Raw genomic sequence first — 23,565 nt, forward strand, 5'->3', positions numbered from 1 at the left:
AAATGCTTCTGTGTGAAGCAGGCTACATTCAAATGGATATGGTCAAATACTTTAAATGAGAATTTGTGTAAAAATTAGATGACTTTTTCGATGCACTTGTGAAGATCAATTTAACCAAATACACAATGTGCTGATACTTAGTGTGATCACAATCAACTGACAAACCACTACAAGGTAGCTTTGGCAGCTGACAACAATTCTCTTTAGAAAGTAAATTAAAAAAAAATATTAAATACTCTCATATAGACTAAAAAGAAATACACAATAACTACAAATTAATGCAAATGGAAAACATCTCAATTTATTAAACTATGAAGCAGCAAAAGCACAAAATTACAAGATGCAAATTGCATGTGTGCCAAGTGGTGCATGTAATCTATCCATGGAAAACCATATTTAAATATTGTTTTTTAGCATTGACAATAACAACCACATCGCACAGCCTCCTTGACATGAAATTTAACTTCAACATAATTAATTCTAAATAAACTGTGTAGATGGTAAAAACTGCAAATGACTTAAAATTACATGGCTTCCACATATGGAAATGAGCAACATAACAGATAGCGTACCCAAAAATACAGCAACATGAAAATCTACATTTGCCATTTGTTGTGTGGCATTGCTGTACCTGTGGTGAATGCGCTTTGTTATTGTTCCTGTTTTCTAAAACTACTGCCTGGTGAGGCAGACAGATGGCTGTTACGGCTACTCTGGAACACAAGATGAGATGAGATGTATTTCCAACAGAACTCTACTTGAAAAGACACAATTAAATTTGGGAACATAATTACAACACCAATATGCTGTCGTGTGCAACCTTGGCTTTTATAGAATACAAAATCTCTTTGGCATTTATACTACTGTGTAACCAATTGGCTAGCGTGTGTATTTAAACCCTTAAAAAAACATATAAAAAGCCACTATATATAAATATAAATATATACAAAACAGTCAATCCCTAAAAGGGTGACAAGGCAATTCATTTTTTGATATGTTTCTACAGAACTGAAATATATTTCTTGGGGTATTCTCTTAAAAGCGCAAATCAAGCACAGACAGGATATTAGAAATGCATGGGGTGCGTTTCGAATGGGATTCTGAGAAAAGAAAAGATGTGCTTCAATAATCGTGTGTATTCTCTTTCAAGAGATTTAGACAAAGAAAACAAAATATTAATAACAGAAGCAAAACATAAGCAAAAAAATACATACTGTGATTGTTGTCACCTCCCTTGGGTAGGGTGAAACAGTGGCCAAGACAAAAATAAAAGGTAGTAAAAATGCAATGAATTGGCATTCATAGAGAGGAAATGATGTAATGGTGATGTGATCTTTACATGACTCAGTTGCAGCAAATATGTATTTTTGCTCAGAACCGCAGAAGAAATATACTTTGGTAGAATCTATACAGCTGAGAACAAACGGTACCTTCTTTCAGGTAATAACTTTGGTGCTTGGTGTGGTGGCTTTCTTTCCTCTCCATAGTGTCTTAACTTCAGTCCCCTCTGCCTCCTTTCACTTCAGCGCTCTACCATGGGCCCTTGACAGGTGGGCCTTTGGGGCTGTATTCTATTTGATGGCTCATACAGTCTGCAGGATTACACCGGCCATCATTTCCCTTTGAACCAGGCTGCCCAGTAGGTCCTGGGATGCCTGGAACACCCTGTTGTCCAACAGGACCAGGAGGTCCCATCTTGCCATAGCCTGGAGGACCAGGCATACCTGAAAGTAAGAGAAATATAACTGGTAACTGTACCATTACCACCAAACACCTGTCCTGGATAATACAGAAGTTTTATTTATGCCTATATGTTAAATTAATTAAAATATACACAGAATAAATCTCTAATAGTGCCACAATGTTTCGACAGTATCAGAATAACCTGTGTATCAATAATCATTGCAATTATACTGTTATTATTACTCTATTCATAATTTACCTGGTGCTCCTGGAGGCCCTATGTCTCCCATCTCGCCAACACCCTTATCACCTTTCTCTCCATGGGGTCCTCGTGGTCCTAAAGTAAAATAACACATGCTTAACCTATGATATTTGCCGATGAAGCTGGTTGGCCTAATTAGGAGTTTTAATGCTAACCCGGGGGTCCTTGTCCTCCTGGCCGGCCTTGTCTGCCGATCTGTCCTGGTGATCCAGGTGCACCTGGAGCCCCAGGATTACCAGGAGATCCATCTTTCCCCGGAGGCCCAGGCCGACCGGGTGATGCCACCATCTCTACTGGCATCTGCATGCGAGACATGTAGTAGGCCATTCTCTCTGTGGTGGAGAAACATGCACTAATAAAACTATTACATAGAGTAAAACTGATTCATTATTAAGACAGATATGCAACATCTGAATAGAGTCTTAGCACATGCCCTCACCATCAAAGATCTTGATGACCTGCTGGCGGATGAAGTTTTTGATTTCATCATAATTGACAACAGCCTGTGATAGAATAGAGGGGAAAAAAAAGAAAAATTATTTTAAGGCAGATCATTATTTAACACAGCAGATGAAGCCAACATCTAAAGATGAGGATGATCTACAGCTGATTGAACATGAACAAAATGGGTCACAGTGATGTAAGTTCTATTATGAGTCTCACATCATTTCCTGAAGACCCTGGAGGTCCAGGGGGTCCTGGAGGGCCTTCCGAGCCTGGGCTTCCTCTCTCCCCTCTGGGCCCAGCAGGCCCAATCATTGGCTGTGCATCCTTAGAAAGATACCCTCCACCACCAGGTGGTCCAGGTCTACCTCTCTCACCTGCAGGGCCCCTTTGACCGGGTGCCCCTGGTTCACCCTAAGGGAAAGACATATACTGTACAATGAAGTGTCAGTGGATACAGGACATTATTGATGTTAGAGGATGTACCTGATAGCAAGCAGATATTCATTTCTTATTTTATATTGTTTCCATCTATATAAAACTTTATAGCATCAAGATACTGATTATTATTATTAGTCATTATGTACTTTTAGACAAACATCATTGGTGATCTGTTAAACTATGTGATACCATCAATCTTTAAAGGCTTAGGCTTTAGCAAAGACTTGAAACTTTGAAGTAATTATCATGTTACTATTCATATTAAGTAACTTTTACTGCTTCTACTTTTACAAAAAAATCTATATTATAAAATCTATCCAGAACAAAAAGCAAACCATTGAAGATAGTTCTTGGCCGTATGTACAGTACATCACTTTCGAGACAATAGACAGATCCCACTATTTATGATGTAAATACTTTCAGAAAAACTGCCTTGCTCCATTAGCGACAGTGATTTATTGAGGACAAAGATGCCCATAATGGACGTCTAATGTTTACACGTCTCTAACAGACAAGTGGTTCTTGAAATAGAGCAGGGAGAGAAGAATAAAGGACTTCGCTCTTGTCTTTCTCCTCTGTTCTCCTCTTCTGTGCAGCTAAAACCCTGACAATGCTGTCCTGTCAGTGTGACAAATAGCCTCATCTAGCATCTCCCCTCATGCTTAATAGCATTATCCCAGAGGCAGAAGAATAACTTTATCACTGCTTCCACCTACAACACTGTAAGCCTGTGTCTAAGAGATCGGCCAGACACTGGGAGCGGAGGGATAGCAGGCGGCTGGCTGCCAGTTCAGAGAGGGTGAAGCGAGGCGAGGTGGAAGGAGGGTGTTGGTGAGAGGGTCGATGGGTTAGTGAACTGATGACTCTGTTAAGTGTAGGTGCTGAGCGGGCAGAACGGGAGGGAGCATTATTAAGGCCAGAGTATCCCTGAGCTTACAGTAACAGAGAAAAGAGGCAGACGCTCTGTGGATAAATCAGGTTGCTGATGCCCACCATGTAAACACACCCACGCAGTGCCTCCTGGGTCAGAACTTACCTTCTGACCTGGCTGCCCACTGTCTCCCGGCAGACCCTGTGATCCCTGTCAAAACAAAAGGGAGAAATCTCTATTTAAGACTTAAATAACACAGCTCACTACATCCATTTTCTCTTCATTTTTTTCAGTGCCATCAAATGTCACACCCAGACAATACTCACATCTTTACCAGCAACACCGTCACTGCCTGGCTCTCCCTAGGAGAAGTAAGAAATAAGGTAATAATGAGACGCACTGATTAGTGCTAGTATGAATGAATGCTGTTTTGTTTGGGAGGGTAAAGTTGAAACTACTAACCATAGGTCCTGGGTGCCCAGGAGGTCCAGGGGGGCCTCCCATTCCTGGAAGACCCCTCTCGCCAGTCTGGCCCTTATCTCCCTTTACACCCTAAAAAGCAGGTAAGAAAGCAATAAACAAGGAATATATACTGTATATATAAATATCTGTCACGTCGTTATAGTTCCATACATGTACTATTTTAAGCCTGTAATGTTTAAATTAATAGCATCTATAGATATGTATCTATAGTTTCTGTCTATACAGTAGCTTGGTTTATTATTGACTATAATAATTATTATTGTATGCATTGGTTTCTTTCTTACCACTCCTGATGGACCAGGGGGTCCTGGTGGTCCAGATTGACCTGCAGAACCCTGACAGGAAAAGGAAGACATACTTAGTCATGCATAGCACACATACAGTACACTGCACTATGTTTACAGAAGATGAACTTACAACGTGTCCAGGGGGTCCAGGTCGTCCCTGAGCTCCTGGTGTGCCAGGATCACCCTATAATGGTCACAAATGTAACTTGAATCTATTCAGTAATTTATTGTATTTTATTTAATTTTTCCAAATCCAGCTGATGTAACGAAAGGAAGTAGAACCTTGTACCTCATGTCCTGGTCTGCCTGAAGGTCCGGGAGGGCCTGTGGGTCCAACATCACCCTGGAACAATGAGAAAATAAGAAAAGGAAAAGTATAAAATAACGAGATCATGTTAGTGAAAAAACAAGACAACAAGGTTAAAACCTGGCACAGTGACAATATCACCATAATTAAACCACTTGGCCTACAATAGAGCACAAGCACCAGACAGCATGTGAAGGTACACACTCTCACACAGTATGAAGGTAAAGCAATGACTGGTTGGCTAACCTTCTGCCCAGGAAAGCCAACATGTCCAGGTTTCCCTTTGAATCCCTGAGGAAAGACATCAAAGAGAATGAAATCAGTGCAGAATCAACATTCACAAAGTCGAGGCTGCCAAAAACCAGGCAGGCGAGTGTTGGAAATGCAAACACCTGGTCTTGAGTAAAGTAAAAGGGGAAATAAAGAAATAGATAACAAAACGAACGAGTGGATGCTTGTTTTGTTTTCATACTGTACTGTATGTGCATGAGTATCCGACATCTGCTGTATTAATATATTTGAAAATGTTAGAAGATGCCAGGGAGCCTAGTGGCTTCATTGCGGTCACATCATTAGTGGTATCTACAATTATTTACAGTTTGCAAATGCAGAGTGACTAAAATATAATTTACATATGATGTGTAGATGAGACTCTATGATTCCAACGGATTGCTTGGTTAAATACAGCATTTATATTTGTCTCAGAAGGACTTTATGGCTAAACAACGAAAGCACTGCTTTGTTAGGATAATGGAAATGTCATTAGTTTTACTGATATTTGGCCAGAAGCCAGTTTTTAACAAATAGACCTCATGACGCTGCTAAATAAAAAATGAAGCATCAGTAAGTCGTTACTCATCTGGATAAAACAAGATAACACGCAGAACTATTAGCTGCACCAATGCACCCAATAGTTGATGAGATAATTTACTCAGAGCCACAAATATAAACTAGACACTAGGTGATAAAAACCTGATGGTGACGCCTGAGGAAAAGTCAGTAATTATTTACAAATGCATGGTTTCCTAATAAATAGGTATTGGTTTATGATGAAAGCAAAGAAAAACAAGTTAAAAGCTTAATTCATTATTTCATTTTTGGATGCTGGTGTTCATATTTTTTATGCTTAGGTTGCTGAGAATAACATCAACGGAGGAGATACTTACTGGAATTCCTCTTGGGCCTGCTGGGCCTGGAGGGCCTGTCTCTCCCTGACAATGAAAAGCTGGAGTGTGTCAGAAGTCACTAACAAATGCATGCGTGTGACTATTACCTGGGAAGGCTGCATAGCTCCCATGTGACTTACCCGCAGTCCGGGTTTACCGTCTTTCCCATCCAGTCCTTCAATGCCGGGGGGGCCCTTCAAATGCAAAAAAGAGTCCAGATTAGAACAATAGAATAGTAGCCAGACCAGAAATTTTTCACAACAGATATAATAGACAGAGGCGTACCATCAGCCCTGGGGAGCCTGGTGAGCCTGGTGGTCCTGTTGATCCTTGAGAGCCTTGAGCTCCATCATTGCCCTTTGAAAATACAGTGATGATTCACATTACAATAACCCTCTAGTTATCAGTCTGTATGAGTACAGACGTATGAGTACAGTATAAACGTTATTTGACTACCTACCTTTTCACCTTTAAGCCCAGGGAGCCCTTCCCTCCCACTTTTTCCAGCTGGACCAGGTGGGCCCTAAAACAACAGTGAATGCATTTAGGACATATTTTAAAAGAGCAATTGGCAACAGGGAAGCTGAAGAATCGACAGAACCTACCGGTGGTCCTGGGAAGCCTGGTGGTCCTTGGAAGCCCTAAAAGCATAGAGTACAGATACTGTAGAGTACAGGTTTAAAATACTCAAGTATTACCTTTATTAGTAGGCATCACAGTACATGTTACCTGATCCCCTTTGGGTCCAACTGGGCCAGCTGGTCCTGCATCTCCTTTATTACCCTGCAGACACAGAGTGACCCATATTGTGACACGGTTATTAAACTTTGCAATGATAAATGTAGAGGCCAGACTCTAAATATTGCTGAGCGCGATTTATGATGACGCTGACCGGTGAGCCGGCTTGTCCTTGATACCCAGGGTTACCAGGAGGGCCCTGCAGACAAGTAGAAAATGTTAGAGGCAGCATATAACACCAGCTGCAGGCTCCTTGTGTGTGTACGGTAGTGATGGTGACTCACTGACTCTCCTTTCTGACCACTGCTTCCTGGGCTGCCGCGTTCACCCTTCAGTCCCTAGTAAACAAAATGGTCAGATCACATTAGTGGTCGACTGGCTCAACAGGACAGTCTTTTTGTAATGAGTGATAGAGGGCAACCCACAGGCAGTCCAGGTGATCCCATGGCTCCCGGGTATCCCGGTGTTCCAGAAGCCCCCTGAAGTAAAGATCATATGATACATTAAGTGAAAAACCTAATGTTTTTCCAACCTTTAATAATTTTAAGGATACTGATTAGTTGCTCACCTGCTCTCCCTTCAACCCTGGGAAGCCTTGCACACCACGCTCACCCTGCTGACCCTGAGGGTGACAGGATGGAGGAATGATTAGAAAATGAAGGAAATGAAGTGACATGAAGAGAAGAAGAGAGACACCCTTGGTAGAAATGAACCAAGGCGAGACAAGTCAATATCAAACGCTGGAAACCGCTAACATCTCCCTTTGGGCCTGACTACATTTGATTTTGTCCTTTGCACTGAACATGTCTAAGGTTTCAGAATGATAATTTATCCCTGTCACTGTGCTATCCAGAGGCCCCGCTCTCTGAATGGTTTAGTTTTAAAAAATCTGTTCCTATTCTTTGAAGCTGCCCGTCCTGCTTTATAGCTAACACGGCTGCAGATTTCATTAAGAAAGTCATTTCTCTTTTTAACTGAATATTGCACATATTTTGAAGTAAATACTAATGAAAGTGAGCATTCGATCTGTTGCTTAGCAACAACTCCTCTAAGCAAAAGACAGATGACTGCTGCAACAAAAGAAGGTTTTATTTAATGAGAAAATAAAAGAATGTTAGAGGAAACCGCTAATGCGCTGTTTATTATTGCTGAAATAACGGGAGCTGCTGAAATTAGCTGTTTATCACACGGTGGTGATAAATAAATAAAACGGCACATCACAAATGGGTAAGAATATCACTGTAAGATGCCAAATCAAGTAATATTTGTCTAATTAGGAGGGTTTTAATTTAGGGAAACTAATGACTAATTGATCATTGTAAGGAGAAAGCAATTAGCAGCTGATCATTATGAGTAACTTATGCAAAACTGATTATGAGTAATATATTCCACTGCAGGGAGACACTGCTCTGTCTGGGTGCAGACAGTACACAGCAGATCCAAACACCTGCTATAAAGATCTGCTTTGCTACGAATGGAGTCTATGCAGGGCTCACGCTGCTCATCCATTTAGCATCTCTAGTCTCCTAAAATAATAAATCAGCATGAGAGGGGAGAGAGGAGGAGGGCCGTTCCTGCACAGCAGTCCCACTCTCTATCACTTAGACAGGGGAATAATTGAACAACTGGAGAAATCAAAGAGTTTCCTCATCCGAAATAACTTTCATTACAGAGCTCCCATAAGAGGATGCAGGAGGTGCAAAGATAGAGTAATCAGGTGGAGGACATTTCATTTATATAAAAGTGAGTACAATTCTGAGTTACTATTTCAAGTAGGTTCTATTATATGTATAGTATATGTATATGTATGTATAGTATTAATGAATGAAACTTACAGGTAAACCAGACGAGCCTGGAGGACCTGGGAAACCAGGAGGTCCCTGTGGACAGAAGATTGAGAGTTCTGAGACCAGAAGAAGTACAGTAGAGGTACAGTAACAATAGTTACATGAAGGTAAAGCACAAAGAAAAAAGACAAAAAAAGTCTCATGGCCAGTGAGGAAAGAAAGTCACTGCCCCCAAAGTCCAATATGCATTACTGTAGCTACTTCCAAATATTCCACAACAGAGCCTCACCATGTTTCCTGGTATTCCAGATTGCCCTCTCTCTCCTGGTGAACCCTGTAATGAGACCATGATAAGGAAGTCTAAACTACAGACAATTTACTATTACTGTATGTGAATTGTTAAAGAAAAGAGACAAACTGACTTGGTCTCCTTTAATTCCAGGTGACCCTGGCGTTCCTGGAATTCCGGGTGTTCCTGTGCAGGATCGATCATTCTACGAGGCAAACAATCAAACAGCAAAAAAAAGTGCTTTTCCATGACTGTGTAACGTTGTGTATGTTTGTATTGCGTACAGAATATGACATTGATCTCAGCTGACCCCTGCTTGTGTCGCTTGTGAGTCCGCTCTCTGCAGCCTCTCTAAACACTGCAACAAGACAGGAGGTGGAGTTACCACAGTAACGTCTCACTACTGGTACTGTATTCTGTCAGATTCATAGCTACTCAAGTTGAGCCATGCGAATGCAAGTACAATGCAAAATGATGGATGTCATGTTGCATTGATAAAAGCAAAACCACAAATGGACACTGTGCCACCAGTGACAGTTCATATGATTCCACAGTCAGAGAATCATATATTGATTTTGCTGGAAATATTTCCACAGCACAGTTCACATCCCTTCAAGTCTCACCCTGTCACAGCTGTCCAAGGGGGTTACACCAGGCTTGCCCTGATCTCCTTTTTCACCCTTGGCACCTGCCATGCCCGGTACCCCTGGTAACCCTTGGGAACAGCCCCCTTCACAGTCGTCCTATATTATAGAACACACATATATATAGACACAAAGACAGACCGAACAGTTTTCATACCAAAAACTGAAAGAGCAAAGCAAAAGAAAGTAGAACCTTATTCCCATAATGCATCTTTCGAGTCATAAACTTACATCACCCTCTCCTAGAACGGAGTCCTGAGGCAGTTGGTGCGGCCCAGGACTCTACAAAAAGCACAGAGAACAATGATCAAAAACAACCTTCTAGGTTTTCATTTCACAATGTCCAAAATGTGCAGTTGGGTGTTGTTTTTTCTCATTTTATACAACATCATGTTGTATAAAAAGGACATTGTAAGGATGTTCTTATCCGTTATAAAGTGATGTGATTCTTCACTGAGTTGCAAAAGTTTAAAAATACTTATATACACCTCTTAAAGTAGAGTGAAAAAAGTCCCTAAATAAAACACAGGAAAAACACCAGGGAGACAAAACGCCCCAGTACCCACTTCCACTGGTGGTTGGAAATAGTTAATTAAATTGTGTTTGGGGCTTAGTGTGGTGTAAGAAGGCAGAACTTGCGTGTGTGTGTGTGTGTGCGGACACACACACACACACACACACACACACACAATGCCTACTGTGCACTGGATTTAAAAAAAAAACAATGACAAATTTAAAAAAATAAAACTCATGCTCATGCCACACAACCAATCACATTTACTGTGAGAGGCAGTTCGCTGCCTCTCAAAGCAGTGGAACGCTGTCTAATGTGAAAGCCTGTCAATAGCACCTGGCCTGGTTTCAAAGTCATTACAAACCCATTTGACATTGTTCAAAATGGAGCCATTAGACAGAAAGGCTATTTTGTGCCACATGCTACTGGCGATTACACCGGCTACAACAAGGTCTTGTGCATTAACAAACTTGCTCAAGAAGCTCCTCTACATTGGCAATGACCCTCTTCAAAGGCCTCTACAATTATGGCTTCTGCTACACACTGCAATTTGCTAGAAAAAGCTCTAGTGTGTTTACTTACCAGAGTTAAGCTTGGGCTACATTAGAATTCTTCATGTTTAAAATAGCAAATACAATTTTAAAGTGATCAGAAAACTGTGTAGATATTGTTAATGTAGCTGGAGCTTCATCAAACATTAGCCCTGTGTTCTGGGTTCTAGTGGTTGTTTGGCTCGGGTTGGGGGTTAACATTCTCTGGCTTGGACTCTGTTCTCATCTCAATGTCAACAATAAAACTGCAGCTCAGGGCTTCTAGCACTTGGGATGCATTTCTGGTCTTTTGTGCATCTTAATCAACCTTTTTTTTGCAACAGAATAGGAAATGTGACATTTGGACACGGTAAACAGATTTTTAACAAAGGAGACAATCGCTCCAGTTTGCAATGGAACAGTGATACAGGCATCATCTACAATGCAAATATGTCCAGAGATGTGTCCCATTGTTAATGCCCAACAAAAGCTTCCTATTCCACTTATATTCCACCCAAGTAAAAAATGGGTTCTTGTTGGGTTAATTTTCTTGTAATGCAGGTGAACCTCACTATTTTGACCCCATTCAGATCATATGTGAAGTGAAATCAGCTTCAGGGAGAAATCTGAAGTAGCAAAATATTAACTGTAGAGATAAGGAGGAAGACAAAGTGAAATATATATGACATCACCAAACCTATAAGATGTACTGTATAGTCAAGGCCTGCAAATGATAATGTATGTTTATGAAAAACAGGAAAGTTGTTTTTGTGCGGGCTCCAGGTCAGCATTGATGTTCCCTTAATAAACTAGCAGAAAAACACAAAGACACAAGAACAAAAACCACCCTAACGTTCACACTGACGCTGTACCTTTACAATCTTGCAGATAATCTAACTTGTCTACAATACTGCAGGTTCTGCAGACTAGGTGCTGTACAGGTTTACAAAAAGTCCTGAAAGTCTCCTGAAACATGTTAATCATCACAATATAGTGTATGCAGACATATGCACAAGCCTTATGAATACTATTATAGTAAGTCAAACATATCTCATAGCTCCTACGATTTTAGCATGTATACATGACATAACAGCGATGTCTCTGCTCCTGATGAAAACCCATTCTTGATTGTTGTCAACATGCATTCATTTCGCACTTCCTGCGTTATTTATGCGTCAGCTCTGCAGTGAGCAGGTAAAAGCCGCCTTCCCACCTTGTCTCTACTTTTACTTACGATGTATCCAGGCAAACCCGGTTTTCCCGGTATCCCGTCGTTTCCAGGGATACCCTGAAAGAAGGAACTGAGGTTCAACTGGTGCGTTGCCAGTTAAGGGCTAGCCACTCCCTCTCCACCAGTGGTTAAGGCAGAGTCAAAGGGGTCAGGGTCAACATGGTGAAACCTCCTCCCCTTCCTGCCTCTCAACAACTGATTTAATTTGGAATTTTGGGTAAAAATATTCCAACAGATTGGCATGAAGAATTGTTTCTGCCTGACCTCTTCCAACCAGGTACCATCACCTCCTGCGATGTCTTTCTTACGCCTTTGACTCTTGCAGCACACGTCACAGCAACAGTTTATTTGAAGGTCTGTTTAAACTGCAAACAAACGTGAATCAAATGTGTACCTTTGATAACCACTGCACATTTTGTTTTGACTTTACATTTTTAAAACCAGACCTCCAAATAAATGTCTTGGCAGACATTCCCAAAGCTTGCTCAGTTGCTTCCCACAAGGGTTAAAGCTTGAAGCACCAGATTAGTTGCATTTTTAATATTTGACCCTAATTATTATCATCTATTATTATCTAAATCACCTATAATCAACAAGGCTAGTGCACACATGTATGTCAGTCCATCTTCTACATGCATGTCATGGACTTCACGTACACTTAAAGGTGCAAAGCATATCAAAGCCTTTTTTATGTAGCCCAGCTGCCCAAGCTTAAACATCATAAGTAGCTGGTTGTCCAATTCAGGATGCAGATGGAGCTGCTGCTGAATTGAACCCTCACATTCCTACTGCCTCCTACTCTTACCTGCGGCCCTTGGATTCCATTAACACCCTGAGGGCCAGGGGGCCCAGGGGGGCCAGGAGGTCCTGGAGGGCCCTGACACATAAAAATAAACATGAGCTCAAATGCCATTAGAAATTCACTGTCAACCACAGACGAAGAGGACTGTGATTTCCAAAGTTTGCTCGGTAACGACAGACACAAAGCTTGCAAACAAAGTTGGAAGTTATCAGACAGGACTGCTTGGCTGACAGATCAGACCTGAGGCCCGGGCTGCAACATGTTTATTGTTCCTGGAGCTCCCTGGAAGGCAAAAGGAGTCGAAATCAGAGCAGCACTGATGCATGCACAAGCAGGATATGCAGAAAGTGTGAAGTTATGAAAAACAGCAAAAATGTCAAAAGCACATAAAAATGCAGAGGGGAAACATCCAAGCATGAACATGTGTTGTCTAAATACGTCACCTATTGACTTATGTATTATTTATGTGTTTAAAAACTGTGTTCAGACTGCTGAGATGCTACAAAGCCTCTCAATAAATTTAGCATATGTCTACATTTGCTTTGTGTAGTGTATAGTATACGTGTACAGTATGTGTACTCACAGGTCCACCAACGCCGGGGTGCGACTGAGGTATGCACCCGCACTCCCCAGGTTCACCCTGTAAGAGTAGTTAAGAAACATCCACTTAGAAAACTAAACAAAATAAAAAAATTCTAAATCCTGAATTTTTATACTCTATAAAATCACTAGGAGAGGTCATGCTTTGAAGTTTTTTTTTGTAGCACAACATAAAACTGTCTTTAAATTGTTATTACAGTATACAGGACAAATACTATGAATGTGCTTTTAGTGTATGATTCAAAAATTTCTTCATTAATCTAGAATCTGTATTTTAAAAAGCCCAGATATTACTTTACATCTACATCCAATGCTTTTACATCTTTAGATTCCTCAGTTGCTCTTCTCATTTGCAACTTTCATCCTTCCTTTAAAAAGCCCCTTGTCCCGTATCCTACGTCCTCAAGCGCTGCCCCCACTGCTTCTTCATCTCTGCCACCATCTCTGTGACTATCTGGACTGGTGGCTCTGATGAATACGGTAATTAATAGGCTCGCACACACTCCCTCTTTAGGCCCCAAAACTCCTCTTGTCTGCAAGCAACAGGACACTTGTCACCTCTGCTGCTACTCTATCCGTGCCCCGGGGCCGATGTGTGCATGCGTGTGTCAGCACATGCATGTGCGTATCTGTGCATGAGGCAAGGAGGGGCAGGCTGTTAAACCATCTCTTGTGATTACCATCTGTTCCACCCCCTTGTATTTAAATCCCATCCAGATCCCTTCATGCAAGCAAAACGGTAGACTTACCTTGTCCCCCTTAGCTCCATCAAGTCCCTGCAAGAGAAGGAGACAGCACGAATGCATGCACACGCACGCACAGACGCACACACACACACACAAACACTTAGTTACTCTTGTTTTGTTGTTCCAGCAGAGAGCTCACGGGGCAGTGAGCTGAGTGTAGATCAGGGGACAGAAGATGAGATGGGAGCAGACATCGCCTCTATTATGGATCGAGGCAGACATCCTTGGTTACAAATGATGCCTAAATCAAGGACAAATCCCAAACAAGCTCAAAGAAAATTAAAACTCTGAACAGATGCTAACAGAGACAACTAAAGTTTGCTACTTATATTTCTGTAACATTAAAATGCTGATGTACATAGATAAAAACAGTTTAATGAAACAGACAATGAAGAAATAAGACAACTCACGCGTTTGCCATCAGCTCCTGGTAATCCTTTGGAGCCAGGGGCTCCATCTTTACCCTGTGGGTCAAGTGATTTTTCAGTAAATAGGAAAATAGTGCTTGACAATATAAGGAAGACATTAAATGGAGATAATAGTGGCATTTATATCATACTGGAGGTCCTTGTGCTCCTATGCCCATAGGCCCCTGTGGTCCTGGAAGCCCAACATCTCCTTTTGAGCCCTATGAACAGGAAAAATTGATCGTCTAAGTCTCTTAGCTTTGTTTCAAACACATTGAGTTGTACAGCTGTTTCACATGATATGTAGCGCCACTCTGTTTAACTACCTTTTCCCCTCCAGAGCCAACAGGGCCTGGCAGTCCTCTGGCTCCAGGTGGTCCCTGTGCAGAACATAAACATCAGACCAAAGCCTAAATTGTGTATGTATTTTTAAAAGGATTCAAAGGACTTTGCAAACAGCCAATCAACTTACTACAAGTCCTGGGATCCCTCTTGGTCCCTCTATGCCCTGTGATAGAACAAAAGGACAGGATGTTTAAAGACAAAGCAAAGAGATTAAATTTAAATAAGGACCGAAAACAGATGTGAAATAGCAGTGAAGATCTAGTTTCACTGTAAACAAAGCGAGGAAGATTCCACAGTGAATCATACAATTTCAGGGAATGACTCTGATATTATTGTTGATGATTAATTAAAAGCTCAGGGCTTTATTGTTGGAGCTGAGAGGATGAAACTAACTGAAGTTATCATAGAAGCATGTGATGTTCATTAGTGAGATCACAGATGGGTTAACAGTTGGAATAGCATTCTGTGTATGACTGAGCTTAGTTGTTATTTTAAAACTCATTTATTTATTCAGACATGTCTTGACAAATATCTAAAATAAAAATATATTAAAATGTACTTGAGGTCCAGGAAGCCCAACGCCTGCAACTCCAGCCTCTCCCTGTGGATGGCACACACAAAATGTACTTTTTCAATGATATACAAGTAGGGGCAACCCCCCACCCCATGTATTATACAGTATATATGCAAGAAAGGCACCTTGTTTCCTTTGGGACCAACAGGACCCTGCACACCTGGCAAACCTGGTTTTCCCTTAAGAAAAAAAACATGAGTTGGTCATCTGCTATTCTCATAGCAAAAAAGACATTAATAAAAAACAAAGACACAAAGTTCTTACATTTTTACCAGGCCTTCCTTCTCCTGAGGGCCCAGGATCTCCTCTCTCTCCCTTAGGGCCTGGCACAGCTACACCTTCACCCACAGCAACACCCGAAGAAGGACAGCTAGTACAAGCATCACCCTGGAAGACCAAATCAGAAAGTGCCCTTTGAATGTAATGTAATGCCCTAACAGCTTGGTTTATATTTTAAACCACCAAAAACCATTGTTGGCCCAAAGACCTGTGGTATATTTGGGTGTCACCAGTGGATGGAGACAAACACCAGATACAAACTTAACCTGTCTGCCTTAGAAGTTCAGGCCCTCTATACCTTTTCTCCTTTTAAGCCCTTTTTTCCTTCCGGACCCTGCTCTCCAGAAATTCCTGGGGATCCAGGAGCTCCATCCAATCCTTTGTCTCCTTTATCTCCTTGCTCACCCTGGAGAGATTAATATACAGTGTTAAAATACATAAAGAACATTGACAACACAATGCAACATGATAGGAAGCCTACATGCCCTGTTATGATAGGTACACTACATCTTTGGTTGTCTACTTTTACCACACAAGATTGTAAATTTATTGTGTTTTATAAAAGTAGCTGATAGTACTTTATCAATTATAACTGACTTTCAAATATTCCTATCAACCTTAGTTCTCTAACTATCTATAAGAGACCTTACCTTTTCTCCCTTTGTACCATCAAGACCTGGGGGGCCCTGTAAAAAAAGTGGAACCAATGTAATGTATATGGCTGTACAAGATCTACCTTTTTTCTATTTGAGTAAAAGAGCAACAAAGGTAGCCAGAATATTCACCAGTTATGAAAGTGTTAGTTCCATATTCACAAAATTTGTTCAATGGCTATCTTTTTTCTGGAAAGCAATCGCACCTGTTTACCCTCAGCTCCAAGACCTGGGGGCCCGGGTGGCCCCGGAGGGCCCGGTTCGCCTGGCTTGCCTGGCTTGTCTGCCGTTCCTTCAGGCATTTTGATACCAGTAGGACCGCTGCCAACCTCGGATGGCTGGCATACGCCACACTCGCCCTAGGGGAGGGCAGGGAGTCAGGCAGTTTGCTTTGCATGACAATCAATTTTAACGATGCGCAAAGAACTGCATGTGCTGCTGTACATGTATGTCGATGCCTACCTTCTCACCCTTTGGCCCAGGAGGACCTAGACCAGATTGCCCTGGCTCTCCCTGTAAAATAGTAATAGCAAAGCCATATTAAAAGGGATACAGTAAGACATTTATTAAAAACAACCAAAAATATTATGCCATTGACAAAACAAAGCAACAATGAATACAGAACAGCACTTGCTTTTATAAGGTTCAGAAAAAAGATTAAAGCCCAGAGTGCTTTCTTGAGTGCAGCCAACCTCTCACTGCACAGTTAAAGTACCTTTGTGCCTCTTTGTCCATCCTTGCCACCGGGTCCCCTCAGTCCAGGTTTTCCCTGTCATATGGACACATTTTATGTCAGCATCACTGAGTCAGGATGCGTTCTGTTTGAAAGGAGTGAATTAGAACTCACCGGCTTCCCATCTGCTCCTTTGCTTCCTGCACTGCCCTGCAGACAAGTAAGAGGAGTAAATAACTGCAGTGTCTGAATTTCACTAATTGATAAAAAGTGGACTCTTAAGTTCATTTCATATTAAGGTGCACCCCACGGGCAGTTATGTCAAATGATCTTGGCTTTTTCAAAATCTAAGCAGTTCCCAACTGAGTAAAATCTCCATGGCAGACCATTTTGGGCTGTACAATTTAGTGCACTGCTGTGATTAACTTCCTCACAGCGTCTATTGAGAGCCTTATCCAACAACACACTGAGTTTTAGTTCATGTAAAGCTACATTGCTTTTCCACTGTCCTACTCCCAGTCCTTTCCTTTTTTAATGTGAGTTACCTTCTCTCCTTTAAGGCCAGGTGATCCTACATTTCCAGGCTCACCCTGTGGAGCAGAACAAGGAGGCAATATATCATTTTAATGAAGGTTCTTATCACGGCTCACACATGCAAGCAAACTCAAAAATAGACATGTTCAAACTAAACAATTACCCAATTGCTTTTCTTCTACCATTTGTTTTATATTACTTGTGTCTCCCTGCAGCCCTCCAACACTAAAAAGATAGGACTACTATTGTTTTCACCATAGAGCTGTGTTTAGGAGTTTAAATACCCTGTTGTTTATTCAGCACTTGAATCACATTCATTCTTTCGACAGCATTCTTACTTGCTCTCCTTTTTGTCCAATCCCAGCCTCTCCCTTTTCACCTTTGTGCTGCTTTTGAGAGCCAGCGGGGACAAGATTGGGGGTCAGCTCCCCAAGAGTGGGGCAAACAGAACAAGGTTCTCCCTAAAGCACGCCAAAAGAAGATGGGTCAGCGAGGAGAATCCACATCAGCCCAGTGAAGCAAAAATGAACCGATATGGTTAGAAACGAACAAAGATGGGTTGCTGTAACTCATTTAAAAAGTCCAGCTATTCATGTAAATGCTTGAAATGGTTTAATCTAAATCTCACACCAACAACAAACTGACCTTTTCCCCTTTGGTGCCACCTGATCCTGGTTCACCCTGTCAAAACATTCAGAATGATTTCTTTTTTGCCTCTGTTACATAAGGCAGAGTCTTTTGCACTGCTGATGCTTGTATATCTGAAAGCATAGCTCAGATAAGAGTGTACTGTATAGGTCACATTTCCATAGAATATGAATGAAGCATAAGCTGCAAGTGAATGGGGGAGGACTCTATACTATACCTTCTGTCCAGCTTTGCCATTTGCACCCTGAGGCCCAAGCAAATGCAGAGAAAGAAGAGAAGAGAGAAGAAGAGAAGTTAGTTCAACTTTGTTAAGAGGGAGGTCATATCTCACTCACCACCTCTGTGCTGCTCTACCTTATTCTCCTTCTGCCCTAACCAGGTATGACAAATGGATGCTGGAACTATTGGAAATCGTTGCACAGAGAATCTCATAAGGCTAGATTTATACCAGCCCCCACCCCTCCCTCAAATCATTCTCCTTTTCATCCGTCGGCTTAAGTGGGAAGATGCAGGATGAAGAAACAGGAAAACAGTGTATATGTTGTGTATTCATTTATACTCAGCAGTGGGATAGAATAACGGGTTAAGGTTACGATAATATAATGACCTTTGCCTCGGGGAATAAACTTTTGATATCATGTCACGGTTTCTCACCTTAAGCTGCTGCAGCACTGTAGGAATTACAAGTAAAAATACAACCCCGGGGTGGAAATAAACACCATCCCCTCCCCTCCCAGTGATAAGAAGAGTAGAAGACATACAACTATCAGTCAGGCACAGCTCACAGTCAACAACCCCCTATACAACATGGAGCTATATAAAGCAAACACATGACAGTTAGATGGACAGACAGTGTGGCCACGCTGGTGGACTTACAGGCAGACCTCTCTCTCCTGTCCCTGGTGATCCAGGCTCTCCCTTAGGGCCAGGCTTCCCTTGCAGAGCCACCGTGTTGCCCAAGTCTGCAGGCAGTACAGGGCACACTTCACACGGGTCACCCTGAAGAGGGAATATGAGTCACTGTGGACATAGGGATGTGAGGGCACACAGATTGAGGACACTGTTCACTTAGTTTTATACCTTTGCTCCTTTAGAGCCCACTGGTCCTCTTGGTCCCTGTGAAAACAGCAGAATCCCAGTCAAACATTTTTGTATCAGCTCATGGTTTAAATCTTGTCTACTGAAAGCTCATGCATACATTACTGAATACATATCAATGTTTGGTAGAGTCTCTTACTGGATCTCCTGGATGTCCGCCTTCTCCTGGAGGTCCCGCATCTCCCTGTAAACACAAATCACTGTATTTCATTCATTATTTAAGCATATCTTAATACTGTACACACACCTCTCCTGGGCAACTCTTCCTTTATTTGTTTATACGCTGTGGCAGAATTCATCAGAATCTGCAAGGTGTTCCCATGTTGTCTATAGTGTAGATTAAGCTGCTAAGCCATTACCTTTGTAAATTTAAAGTTAGTTTTAAAGTTAGTCTATAGCTGTTTACCTTGTCTCCTTTGGCACCACCGGGTTCACCTGGAGGGCCCTGCCAGGAAAAAAGTACAGGGGAAAAACAATTTCATACCATTTAAACTGCCTTTGTACCATCATTATAGTGTTTGGTTGTTTGAAAATGAAGGTCATTAATGAGTTGACCCTATGTGATAACATCTCCATAATTCTTCAGTCGAAAAGCAAACTTACGGGTGGACCGGGTTTTCCTGATCCGGGCAGGCCTGGAAGTCCGGGCTTTCCTGGCTCTCCAGCCAACCCTTCGGGACCCACTACACCTGGGGTGCCCTGGGAAAACAAACAATCTCTATTAAGCTGATCTGAATGTATGTGATGCACAAGTCGATAGGAAAAACTGTGAGACTTCACAAAGACAGACCTTCTGTCCCTTTGGGCCGACTATACAGGTGCTCCCTGCTTGACCCTGTGACACAAAGAAGAGTGACAGCATTAGTACTTTATATGTCAGGGAGATCTTCGCTGTCAGTCCAGGACAATTAAAGCACATCAGAATCTGCAAGGTGTTCCCATAAAGTGTTAAAGACACTTGTTGATTTCCCTCATTTGCTTGAAATACAGCTGAAAAAAGGAAGATCGATTTTAGCGCCCGTAAGATGCTGAAGACTGTCTTATCTTCAGCGATGCATATGCAATATTTTCTGCCTGCCTGATCCAAGTCACATCAACAAGCACATTCATATTCACAATGTCAGATGGATGGGAGGCTTAAGAAAATCTATCCTCCACCAAATCCATCTGTCCACGACAAGCACTTAGTCTGGTGAACAGCTAAGTGCGAGAGCGTCTGATGCCGGGAACCAGGGGAATATCTTGGAGCGCGCGCACACGCGCTGTAATTTGTTCCTCAAAACTTTTCATGCGTCTACAGGATCACTACGCTGAACAGGGAAGATTAAAAGGTTTAAGTCTTCCTGAATAGGCGCCTGCCAGTGTTAGAGACGAACAGCGGCATCAATGAGGCAGCATTGATTGTGCAAGCTTTGTTGCTCTAGCCTAATCTAACAGGCATTAACAGGCCGACTTAACGCCACAGGAGTTTGGGCTTAAAGAGTAATACCGTATAAGTTTACTTAATATCCACCCCTAGCCTGAAAATAGTCGCTGCGTATGTGTGAGTGAGTGCGCGCTCACTTTGTTGCATTGCTCGACTTAACCTCAAAGCAAATGCGACGCCTGGAAGACATTTTTACTGATTCCAACTTCTGAAACACAGTCAACAAGACCAAAGAAACACAAAAAAAAACATCACACACACGAAAAGAACACCTACATCCTTTCCTGGAGTGCCGGTGAGACCCCGAAGACCGATCTCTCCCTTCTGACCTTTTTCTCCCTGGCAGAGCCACGGAAAAAAGGTGAGAGAGAAACACATGGAAATAATAAGGGGGTGGGGAATTAATTAGGTGATCATGTAGAAGGTCATATCTTCATTAGTCCCCACTAAGAGTTGCTTAAACCTTTCACCTTGTACCCAGCTGCTTCCCCCCAGTTGGCAGACATCGCCTGTGGAGAGGAGGAATGGATTCAAGGCACAGATCAATGACTGGGCTCTAAAGAGACATCACACACATTACTGGAGCACAGCAAACAGCACAGTGACAAGTCAACAACCCTTATGGACTATCAGCAGGACCCATATGCTCCACTCAAGCAGATGCACACATTTATAGTGTGCAGACAAGCATCTGCGTAGAGAAATACTTATATATGTATAAAATACGTACATAATGTGAGTGAGACATTCACACACACGCATTAACTCTCCAACGCGTACACTGAATCATAATTCATGAATATTATTGGGACTGGATGCTTGATAATGAGCTTTTGAATGAAGATCAAACTTCATAGCTGAAGGGTTAGTGGGGTTTGTAGGCTTTGGGACAGTGCTGCAACCCACTGCAGAAGATTGGCACTCACCGCCTCGCCTTTCTCTCCCTTCTGGCCCTTGGGTCCCTCTGTGCACTGAGGTTAGAGACACTTGGTTGGCATTTTTTATCACAGACCATTCTTTGCCAACAACAACAAAAAAAGAAGAGCTCACGCCGCTCTGCATGCCAAATTACGAGACAGTGTTTTTTTTTCGACAAAATGAGGCACAGGGCGAGCGCGAGATACAAAGTTACTTACTGGACCTGAATGGGAGCCAGAACAGCCGTCACCCTAAGATGGAGGGAGACAGAAAGGAAGAATAATTTCTTGTGGGTAAGGAAGAGAAGACGTGAAGCTCTGAAGAATGAATATCAATAGAAACTTGGTCCACAGCGTCATTTTAGGCTACGCCAGCATCATTAGGAGCCGGGCATGTCTGAGCACTGGATGACATCATACATTCCACTGATTAGTCATACTACACACTCAAACAGATTCACGTATGTGTACATAAAACTCACCCGGTCACCTTTTTCTCCTTTCAGCCCAGCAGCTCCACCTAAACCTCCCGCCTGCAACACACAGACACACACTGTCACTCACTCCACAGGCTGTTACAGTGCGTTAGACATCATCATCTAAAAGAAAGAAGTGAAGGCAAAGATCAGTGATCCTTACATTTTCCTCCCTATTCAGGAATAAACAACCTGCACACTACAGACAGACAGACACAGAGAAAGAAAGAAATATTATTATGCTAAACATTCACTATATTCCTTAGATGATGATTAAGTAAATGTCTTGCAATCTCTCATTACACCAGATGGTGGCAGTGTTATACAAAACTAAGCTGAGCTGGAAGATGCAGTTTAGGAGGATGGATACACACACACACACACACACACACACACACACACACACACACACACACACACACACACACACACACACACACACACACACACACACACACACACACACACACACACACATGCATGAACACACATGCATGAACACACATCTACCATGGGAGTTGGAGATCAATAGGAATGTCTGATTCCCACAGCACAGGAGTGAGCAGAACAGCTGCTTCACGCAGGAGAGCACACACACATATACAAATAAGAAAGTATTCCAAACAGCCGCTATAAATAACGAGAGCTTTTTTTCTTTTTAGTAGAAGCGAGTAATTAAAGCTGAGTGGCCGGTCCAGTGCATGTGGGAGCGTAACCTCCCCACACCAGGAAGTGGGGATACACAGAGTTGCTGAGAGAAGGAGTAACAGCACAATGTCTGCTCTACAAACCCATCAATGCTTGGCTGGAGCGGCCGCGATGACGAGTCACTCTTTCCGTGCTCCTGTCTCAGTCAGTAGACTCAGTCTGCACTTAAAGCCTCGGCGGCCTTGCTTTCTTTAACGTCATCTTTGGGTGGAAGAGCCCTCTATAGTATTTGCTCTACTTTATAAAATGGCACTAAAATATCATTGTAATTAATCAAGCCCACTTTGTTGTCATTCCTCCTCCTACGTAAATGTGATTAATTCAACCTTTCATTGCCAGAAAAAACACATTTACAGTTTAGGGATTTATATTTGTTTATGTTTATACTGCGTCAAGCTCAGTTTTCACTCTAAATCCCTGTTGTGCATCGCTTCCTTTGTGCTAAACAGTTCAGTTGTGTGTCGGTCTCTACCACTACCTTATGTTAATGAAGTGCATATGTTCAGCAGCACTTGATAATACATGTACACATTATAATGGTGTGTATTACAGACTAATGCTTGCAACTTTCCCTCTGTTTATAACTAGCATTTCAATAAAAGCTACTTCCAAGCAGGCTACTTAAAATTCAAATAGTCAGGCTCACTTTGTGATGTATAACATCCCGATACACAGGCCCTTGTTCCACATTATGCACACCCACACCTCGATGCTCATTCATTAGCTCCTAACATCTCAACAGACAGGCTTATTTTTTGGCTGTCGGTGAAGCTTGCATTTTGGTATTAAATATCCCAATGAGCACATTTTTGGCATTGTCTCCCCAGCTGCCAGAGCTCAACAGAACAAAGAGTACCAAATGTTCTTGGTTGTAATTTTATAAAATTTATGCAGAGCTGGTGCGACTTTGTCAAATATGTGATGACTTTCTGTGAAGCCTAATGAGTATGAAATGCAGATACTGGGACTTTTCTTTTCCGTTATCACATACTGATGATTGGT

At 42.1% G+C, this 23,565-nt stretch overlaps 1 protein-coding gene across 7 annotated transcripts in view; it reads right to left on the minus strand.

Moving 5' to 3' along the window:
- Positions 1-275: 275 nt before the first annotated feature.
- The window catches only part of col16a1 (collagen, type XVI, alpha 1), a 46,119-nt gene continuing 22,829 nt past the window's right edge, over positions 276-23,565 (minus strand). For 2 of the 7 annotated variants that reach the window (XM_029167073.3, XM_029167070.3), the window contains 61 exons: positions 21,862-21,912; positions 21,599-21,631; positions 21,389-21,433; positions 20,933-20,971; positions 20,739-20,801; positions 19,827-19,871; positions 19,640-19,735; positions 19,443-19,481; positions 19,176-19,220; positions 19,019-19,054; positions 18,815-18,937; positions 18,156-18,182; positions 17,936-17,971; positions 17,629-17,751; positions 17,302-17,346; positions 16,931-16,966; positions 16,799-16,852; positions 16,546-16,596; positions 16,290-16,442; positions 16,081-16,116; positions 15,729-15,836; positions 15,416-15,538; positions 15,277-15,330; positions 15,137-15,178; positions 14,705-14,740; positions 14,559-14,612; positions 14,385-14,453; positions 14,236-14,289; positions 13,829-13,855; positions 13,063-13,119; positions 12,720-12,761; positions 12,483-12,554; positions 11,681-11,734; positions 9,634-9,684; positions 9,382-9,501; positions 9,069-9,116; positions 8,892-8,963; positions 8,759-8,803; positions 8,518-8,562; positions 7,251-7,304; positions 7,108-7,161; positions 6,967-7,020; positions 6,837-6,881; positions 6,674-6,727; positions 6,550-6,585; positions 6,405-6,467; positions 6,230-6,301; positions 6,085-6,138; positions 5,945-5,989; positions 5,025-5,069; positions 4,761-4,814; positions 4,602-4,655; positions 4,469-4,519; positions 4,164-4,253; positions 4,028-4,063; positions 3,867-3,911; positions 2,609-2,803; positions 2,385-2,448; positions 2,101-2,277; positions 1,943-2,020; positions 276-1,724 (listed from right to left, as the gene is read on the minus strand). In XM_029167073.3, the coding sequence (XP_029022906.1) occupies positions 1,531-1,724; positions 1,943-2,020; positions 2,101-2,277; positions 2,385-2,448; positions 2,609-2,803; positions 3,867-3,911; positions 4,028-4,063; positions 4,164-4,253; positions 4,469-4,519; positions 4,602-4,655; positions 4,761-4,814; positions 5,025-5,069; positions 5,945-5,989; positions 6,085-6,138; positions 6,230-6,301; positions 6,405-6,467; positions 6,550-6,585; positions 6,674-6,727; positions 6,837-6,881; positions 6,967-7,020; positions 7,108-7,161; positions 7,251-7,304; positions 8,518-8,562; positions 8,759-8,803; positions 8,892-8,963; positions 9,069-9,116; positions 9,382-9,501; positions 9,634-9,684; positions 11,681-11,734; positions 12,483-12,554; positions 12,720-12,761; positions 13,063-13,119; positions 13,829-13,855; positions 14,236-14,289; positions 14,385-14,453; positions 14,559-14,612; positions 14,705-14,740; positions 15,137-15,178; positions 15,277-15,330; positions 15,416-15,538; positions 15,729-15,836; positions 16,081-16,116; positions 16,290-16,442; positions 16,546-16,596; positions 16,799-16,852; positions 16,931-16,966; positions 17,302-17,346; positions 17,629-17,751; positions 17,936-17,971; positions 18,156-18,182; positions 18,815-18,937; positions 19,019-19,054; positions 19,176-19,220; positions 19,443-19,481; positions 19,640-19,735; positions 19,827-19,871; positions 20,739-20,801; positions 20,933-20,971; positions 21,389-21,433; positions 21,599-21,631; positions 21,862-21,912 (3,963 nt within the window). In that variant the 3' untranslated portion in view covers positions 276-1,530. Of the gene's footprint in view, positions 1,725-1,942; positions 2,021-2,100; positions 2,278-2,384; positions 2,449-2,608; positions 2,804-3,866; positions 3,912-4,027; positions 4,064-4,163; positions 4,254-4,468; positions 4,520-4,601; positions 4,656-4,760; positions 4,815-5,024; positions 5,070-5,944; positions 5,990-6,084; positions 6,139-6,229; positions 6,302-6,404; positions 6,468-6,549; positions 6,586-6,673; positions 6,728-6,836; positions 6,882-6,966; positions 7,021-7,107; positions 7,162-7,250; positions 7,305-8,517; positions 8,563-8,758; positions 8,804-8,891; positions 8,964-9,068; positions 9,117-9,381; positions 9,502-9,633; positions 9,685-11,680; positions 11,735-12,482; positions 12,555-12,719; positions 12,762-13,062; positions 13,120-13,828; positions 13,856-14,235; positions 14,290-14,384; positions 14,454-14,558; positions 14,613-14,704; positions 14,741-15,136; positions 15,179-15,276; positions 15,331-15,415; positions 15,539-15,728; positions 15,837-16,080; positions 16,117-16,289; positions 16,443-16,545; positions 16,597-16,798; positions 16,853-16,930; positions 16,967-17,301; positions 17,347-17,628; positions 17,752-17,935; positions 17,972-18,155; positions 18,183-18,814; positions 18,938-19,018; positions 19,055-19,175; positions 19,221-19,442; positions 19,482-19,639; positions 19,736-19,826; positions 19,872-20,738; positions 20,802-20,932; positions 20,972-21,388; positions 21,434-21,598; positions 21,632-21,861; positions 21,913-22,018; positions 22,055-23,565 lie in introns of all 7 variants that reach the window. The other 5 variants (XM_029167069.3, XM_029167071.3, XM_029167072.3 and 2 more) reach the window with 5 other exon arrangements.

The sequence above is a fragment of the Betta splendens genome, chromosome 11 (assembly GCF_900634795.4).
Source record: "Betta splendens chromosome 11, fBetSpl5.4, whole genome shotgun sequence".
NCBI lineage: Eukaryota > Metazoa > Chordata > Actinopteri > Anabantiformes > Osphronemidae > Betta > Betta splendens.